Source organism: Vollenhovia emeryi, unplaced genomic scaffold (assembly GCF_000949405.1).
Source record: "Vollenhovia emeryi isolate VEMERY1.0 unplaced genomic scaffold, V.emery_V1.0 DF939199.1, whole genome shotgun sequence".
In the NCBI taxonomy this organism is placed as follows: Eukaryota; Metazoa; Arthropoda; class Insecta; order Hymenoptera; family Formicidae; genus Vollenhovia; species Vollenhovia emeryi.
The window spans coordinates 957,158-963,885 of NW_011967167.1; the positions used below are offsets into that span (position 1 = coordinate 957,158).

The following is a 6,728-nucleotide window of genomic DNA, read 5'->3' on the forward strand; positions in this document are numbered from 1 at the left end:
TTTCGCCTCTCAATATTATTATATATAACTTTTTGCGCGAACACGATTTGCGAATACTATCATTCGAAAAGAAGTTAAACGCTAAACGTTCCTCTTTATAAAACTTTATAAACTATAAAAACGAAAATGGCCCAGCTGTCAAAATCGTCCGTGTGTCAAAGACGCGCGCCGAAGAACAAACACCACGGCTGGAACATAGCAATAAAGTCCCTTTACTCTCTGTCCCACTCGGTTATTCTGGGCCTATATTCCGTACACGATTACCGACGACCATCGATACGTTAACGACGTTTGCGCAGCTTTTCTATCATGTAGAAAAAGCTGCGCAAACGTCGTTAACGTATCGATGGTCGTCGGTAATCGTGTACGGAATTTAGGCCCTGGGGGTTCACTTTTTCATAGAGCGCACGGTGGGTCCATTTATACCACGGTCCACGCCTCCCACCGCGCGCTCGCGCCAAGTCTTGCCGGAGATACTTGTCCCTGCATCAGAGCCGCTGAGTCAACCGTGGCTGTCGACGACAACTTCAGGGGGGTCGCCAACTGCCGCGTACTCGCGAGATGCGACATTTCCGAGTGTTTCAAGTGGGTCCGATGACGGGCCGGTTATGTAGCTCGGCTTCGCCTGCCTCTCGCTATTTCCTCGTTGCCGCGCACCGCGATAGTGCTCGTTCCTCCCTTTTCAAGCGCGCACGGTCCCCTCCGCGTCACATGTCGCGACTCGCAGCGCGCCCAATAGGTTAGGTCGCCTCGGCGTTGTGTACGACGCTCCCGTCCTCCGATTCGACGCCTCTGTCTCGCCGTCAGGACCGACCGACGTGCAGCATGCTGTCAAAAAAGAACAAGGATCTGCGGACGATCAAGGAAGGGGTGGTCGGCAAATACGTGAAGAAGGAGACGCCACCCGAGATGCCGAGTATGTGTCGCGCAGCAATCGGCCCCGTTCGTCTCTTTCTCCCCGTCTGTCTTTTCCTTTGTGCGAAGGACACCCTCTAGACTCGGGGTTACATTTTACATTTATTAATGCAATTTATTAACGTCGATAAAGAGCTGTTGTTAGTTTAAAAAGAACGTAGACTTTTTCACGCGTCGCACGTTTGTCACTCGTGTCTTCTAATTAACTCGATTGTAATTTGAAATCTCAAAATTTCTCTCACTTTCACGCATCTTTTCTCGACGTTAGCAAACTAGTACGTACAATTTATAAGTCTTTGACGAATACACATATTTCCCTGCTTTTAAAAGACAAACTGTACTGTTTTTTTTATTTCCCATACTCATTTTTAATGCTGTACAATTCGCGTTCTCTGTATTTAGTTATCAACGTGTGGACGACGGAGCCGAACAGAAGGCCGAGACGACGCAGCAATCATGCGCTGATGCCGAGCTCTACGGTAAAAATTGTACTGTGTATAAGTGCATTACATACTAACGTATCACACAACGTTCCCTAACATGAACATGGACGCAAGAAAGCAAGAAATGAAATAAAAAGTTTCACTTACGCCATCAAAAATCAAGTATTATATTTGGTACATTATGTTGAGTTGATCCACACATACGCATATAAATTTGTCCAGATTTTTGTTCTAGTTCGCATTTGATTATAATTAATAATTATTTGTATATGTAATTTAAAGAGTTAAAACATTGTACATTTGAATTTTATTTAAAAATCCATAGAATTTATGGATCAACCCAATATTGTAGCATATCATGTATATTCAGAGTTGGGAAAGTTACTTTATAAAAGTATCTAGTTACAGTTTTTTTGCTAAAAATGTAACTGGTTACAGTCACAAGTTACCAATTCTGAAAGGTAACGCGTTACAGTTACAGCTACTGAAAAAATAACGAATCGTTACTTTGCAGTTACTTTCTTGCAATGAAAATAAAGATATCAAATCTGCATTCGAATTGTAAAAACGTCGATAAAGGTGTTTGTGCGCAGATGCAAGGCCTAATGCGATCTGTGGAGATTTAAAATGCATATAAAGTAACTCTTAGGGCCAGTTTCACAAACGTCGGTTAACTGCTAATCGAAGGTTAATTGATTCTCTGTCTCTTCTTAGATAACGGGATAGAAAAAGATAGGGAGTTGACTAAACTCTGGTTAGTAGTTAGTCGACGTTCGTGAAATTGGCCATTGGAGCTTTCACGGTTTAAAAACCATTTTTTGTCCCTGTCATATAAGTTGATATTAAACTTGCTTTTAATTGATACTAATTTAATTTGTTGCAACACGCTCTGCCAAAATTAGAGTTGTCTGTATTGTCAAAGGATGTTTCTATTGCTGAATAGCGCGGAGTTATACGAAATAATAATACTTCTATGTATATTTTCTTGCACAAAAATTTTAATTTTAACAAGGGGGGGAGAGAGAGAGAGAGAGAGAGAGAGAATATGAATCATACCTATCAATTTTCCCATCAACGAGAAAGTGTTTTATACAATGTCTCGTAATTCCCAAGCAGCCGAGTCCTGGTCAAGAATCATTGAAACATATAAGAAGACATCTGAAGATGTTGATTTTTATCGATGCTTCTCTCGTGTCATAGTCCATTTCTCCGCAACCTAGTATGGTGCAAAAGTTCGGAAATCTGAAAACCACGAGCAGCGCCGTCGGTCTGGGCAGCCACGAGGGAAAATACACACCGAACAGTTCCGTTCCCGACTTGGCTCATAGGTCAATAGATTTTATGTTTAATTTGATTTTACGAAACGCGGATGTTTCATAACCGTAACGTAACTGTTAAGCGATAATATTTTTATTTAAAACTAACGAAGCTAAAGAGACAGTTTAAGTCGTTTAAGAGAACAAACTATCTAGAAAAAACGAGACTATACCATCTCCTTCGATTGTACTCTTTGTTTTCACGATAGATTTGCCAGTCTTACCGTCAACACCGGAATGAATGACGGTATGTTTTCACGAACCGCGACACCCATGTACCATCCTGAACTGTCGCCCGCGATGTCGCACACTTTTATCAATCACTATGCTGGATCCGAGTACCACCTGGACAGGGTTCAGACACCGCAGATGCCTTACATGCCTTATGAAGTCGATGCTGGTTACGAGGACTACAGCCACTCCGTTTATCGCCACAATGCTGGGTACGAGAATCGTTTTCGACAGCTTTCATATTACAATTGCAGACAAACATTTCTTTCATTACAAATTTTGTTTCAACTATTAAAGTCTCAAGTTGCACGACATAAAAATTTTGTACGCCCCGGCTGGTACAATTCTCATTCCATGTAAGGGCCTGAGCAGAATGGCTATCTTATGTCTTTAAGACAATGTTTTGTTTTAAGCCTTTGTTTTGAAGTAACGCACAATAACTGTCTCGCGTCTTAGGGCCGGTTTCACCAACGTTGTTTAACTTCAAGCTTAGCTCAATTCGTTCTTTGTCTCTTTCAAACTGTTACTTTAAAGTGAGATAAGCGTGAATAAAACTAATTGTAAAATTAAAGTTGAACAACGTTCGGCGAAACCGGGCCTTAAGAGCACAAGACAGCCATTCTGCTCAGGCCCTAACGAATCGCGCCCTAAACATCGTTTCTGTACTTTACGCTTGAAAACAATATCGTGTTAATTTTCGGTTAAAGCTACAGCAGATGCTACTCGGAGAGATCGAGTTCTCGGAGTGAGCAGCAGCAGCAGCAGGACGAGTTGCCTCTGCCGCCTGGATGGTCGGTGGACTTCACCCTCCGCGGCCGAAAGTACTACATCGATCACAACACCAAGACCACGCACTGGTCGCATCCGCTCGAGAAGGAGGGTCTGCCCACGGGATGGGAGAGAATCGAGTCTCCCGAGTACGGCGTTTACTACGTCAAGTGAGTGAACTCGGAAGGTGACTCCGCACTGCCGTCGCGCTGGAAAAATAAAGCGGCCCTCCTCTTTCAGCCACATCACGCGCCAGGCGCAGTACGAGCACCCGTGTTACCCGCACGAGATGCAGGCGGCGCGGGTGGTCTCGCCGCCGCGGCACACCCACTTCCACTCTCACAGCGTCCTGGTGCCGGCCAATCCTTATCTCAACGAGGAGATACCGCACTGGCTGTACGTGTACAGCAGGGCCTCGATCGCCCTGGACCGCAAGCTGCGCTGGGAGTTGTTTCGCCTGCCCGAGCTGGACTGCTTCAACGCCATGCTCACCAGGCTGTACAAGCAGGAGCTGGAGGAGGTTGTGATGCGCTACGAGGAGTACAGGTGAGGAGCGAGATACAAAACAATCGTCAACGGCCATTCTTAACACGGTATCGTAACACTTTGTATTTCACACGTCTGCCTCTACAGATCGGCGCTGCTATGCGAGATGGAACAGAGACTGAAGGAATTGAATCCGGAATCCGGCGGTTCCAACGTTGGCGCTATTGCCTTGCGGAGATCCCTTCCCTGAGGAAAGTCTGCCGAATCAATCGATTGTTTTATATATATATATATATTTGCACGTTTCTCTCAAGTGAGGAAAAGCATCACAAAGAAGTGACCGATAGCCCTGTATTTTGTACACGTGTAGATAATATAAAGCCCGATGAGATTATTCTCTTTCTGACGATACATGTTAGGCGACGCTACACGGAAGTTCTGAGAAATAACAATAAACCTTACTTAAGGCTCGTCCGTCTCGGCAGTTGCGTCTTCGCTCTCCTTGTTCTCTCTCTCGATCTGATCGACCTTGGCCTTGTACGCGATTTCGAAGTCTTTGGTGAGCGTCAGGCCCGTTACCTGGTACACTTTCATGTTCGGGGACGTGCCGGTCAGGTGTCCGTACGCCATCCCTGCGAAAAAAAAAACAGACTGAATTCCATCCATCCGTCCTCGTCGCCAAAGGCGAAAATTAGATCTGGACTTACTTCGTTCCGCGGCGTCCTCCGGCACCTCCTTTTTCAGGATAGAATAGAATATGAAGCCGAAAGCGTGCCATCCTACGACAGCGTAAACTATCGCCATCCTTTGCCGGAGTCGCGCGACGTCCTGCTTGGTTTTCGTTTTAAACCATTGTCGAAACAACCTTTTCATTTTTATTCTTGGTTTAAGCGAGCCCGACGATGTCACATAACCTATGAGAGGCCGTCGAGGGAGTCGGTCGCGCGAACCGCGAAAGAATTCACGTGTCGCTCTCCGCACCGACAACGAGATTATCGGCAGACGAGTTGCAAACGGCGAAACATGAAATGTCGACAGCGATACTCGGCTCGAACGGGGACGAACGCGACATCGGGAGCGCTCTTACATCTGAGACGTAGACGGCGTAGACGTAAACTCTTGGACCTTTGCGTTCCCGACCACGTGGTATGCCGCCATACACCTGGGCAGGATCCAGCGACGTGTGTGTATGTATACGTACTCCTCAAAGCCACACCACACATATACATTTTTCTCCCATTGGTCTGCCCGGAGCAATGTTGGATGCGCAGAAAGGATCGACGCAAAACGAAGCAAATGACGGAGTGAACCCACCAGTTTACTCGAGGGGGAAACCCCTGAGGACGTTGCGGTGTACAGATTTGCGGCATTACTGGTCATTTTTTGGGCATTATAAAGATAAAAGAAGATAAGATAAAGTAATGCCCACTGGACAGTAGTGGGCATTGAGTGTACGAGATTTGGGTCAGCGGTTTTCCCTTCGAGTTTACTATGACCTGAGGATGACCTTTTCGTCTCATTGTCAGAGTCAAAACGCATCTAGGGACTCGGTGGGCCGTGATTGTTGGGGAGAAAGGCGTGCGCTGGAAAAGTCGAAGGATCGACGAGAAAAGAATTTAGGAAAGAATCGACGGCACTCAAAGAGCAGAGTACATTGAAAAATTATCCGAGCAAAATTACTTTTGCGCTTTTCCCCCCCATCAATGGATCAATATGTAGAGGAGAGTCCTCTATTACGGTTTTCAACATCTCCAAACTCGACCACAAATCTTTTTTTCGCAACGATTGCACAATCTAGCAGTGCATTTTCCATTGAACAAATTTTACTCCAAGAGCAATAAGTTGACGACGCCTATTAATTTAGCAGAAACTCCGCTATCTCATAACAGGAGGCGTTTCACTAACAATTTTTTTTCTTATACAATTGTCAACGCTTTCTTCTAAACAAGCCCCTTTTGAATTTTAATTATGCTCTGGTTTGTAACTTTAATCGTCCGTATTTTTCAATAAGATTATGATTTTTTTTTAAACCGAACAATCAAGCGGTTATTTATCGCCGAGGCGATTAAGATTGATAAAAATTGGCTTAATGTCGCTCAAGAAACGAAATTGCACAGAAGTAAATTAATTTGCAAGATTTTCATGCTATTTACTGTCACAATTTCGCTCCCAGCCCAGTAAACACCGAGCATCAATTACATGGCATTTATATTGTTACAATTTCTCACTCGACAATGTTAAACGCGAGATAACACACGTGTGTTATCTCGCGTTTACATTGTCGAGTGAGAAATTGTAACATAAACGCAATGCGACTGATGCTCGGTATTCACTGGGAAGTAATTTATCTCTTTTCCATTGTTTCAAATCAAGGTTGCAAGTAGAGCGACGCTACTACCTTGTGGCGAGTCGAAAAATAAAGAACTTTTTCAATTATTTGTTCCTGACCATCTACATCTAATTGTTCTAACCACGACAGAGTTATACATTCAATCTCTTTTTCTTGGACATTTGAATTGTATTCAAAGATCGATTTTACGTGGCTCCAGTGCGCAGATGGTCCATCCAG

The 6,728-nt window shown here is 44.4% G+C and overlaps 2 protein-coding genes across 3 annotated transcripts; one reads left to right on the top strand and one right to left on the bottom strand.

Annotated features, from left to right (window-relative positions):
* The first annotated feature begins 403 nt into the window (after window positions 1-403).
* On the top strand, window positions 404-4,643 carry LOC105561861 (scaffold protein salvador). Its single transcript, XM_012012214.1, has 7 exons — window positions 404-916; window positions 1,318-1,394; window positions 2,559-2,686; window positions 2,884-3,117; window positions 3,613-3,843; window positions 3,914-4,219; window positions 4,307-4,643. The coding sequence occupies exons 1-7, from the start codon at window positions 826-828 to the stop codon at window positions 4,407-4,409; spliced, it is 1,170 nt and encodes a 389-aa protein (XP_011867604.1). The 5' UTR covers window positions 404-825; the 3' UTR covers window positions 4,410-4,643.
* On the bottom strand, window positions 4,259-5,439 carry LOC105561860. 2 transcript variants are annotated; one of them, XM_012012213.1, is made up of 3 exons: window positions 4,867-5,439; window positions 4,622-4,791; window positions 4,259-4,416 (listed from the first exon to the last, which is right to left on the bottom strand). In XM_012012213.1, exons 1-2 carry the CDS (start codon window positions 5,030-5,032, stop codon window positions 4,622-4,624), a joined length of 336 nt encoding a protein of 111 aa, XP_011867603.1. In that variant the 5' UTR covers window positions 5,033-5,439; the 3' UTR covers window positions 4,259-4,416. The 2 variants fall into 2 exon arrangements, with proteins under 2 accessions (XP_011867603.1, XP_011867602.1); XM_012012212.1 differs by having other exon boundaries at window positions 4,259-4,405; window positions 4,867-5,438.
* Between the last annotated feature and the right edge of the window lie 1,289 nt (window positions 5,440-6,728).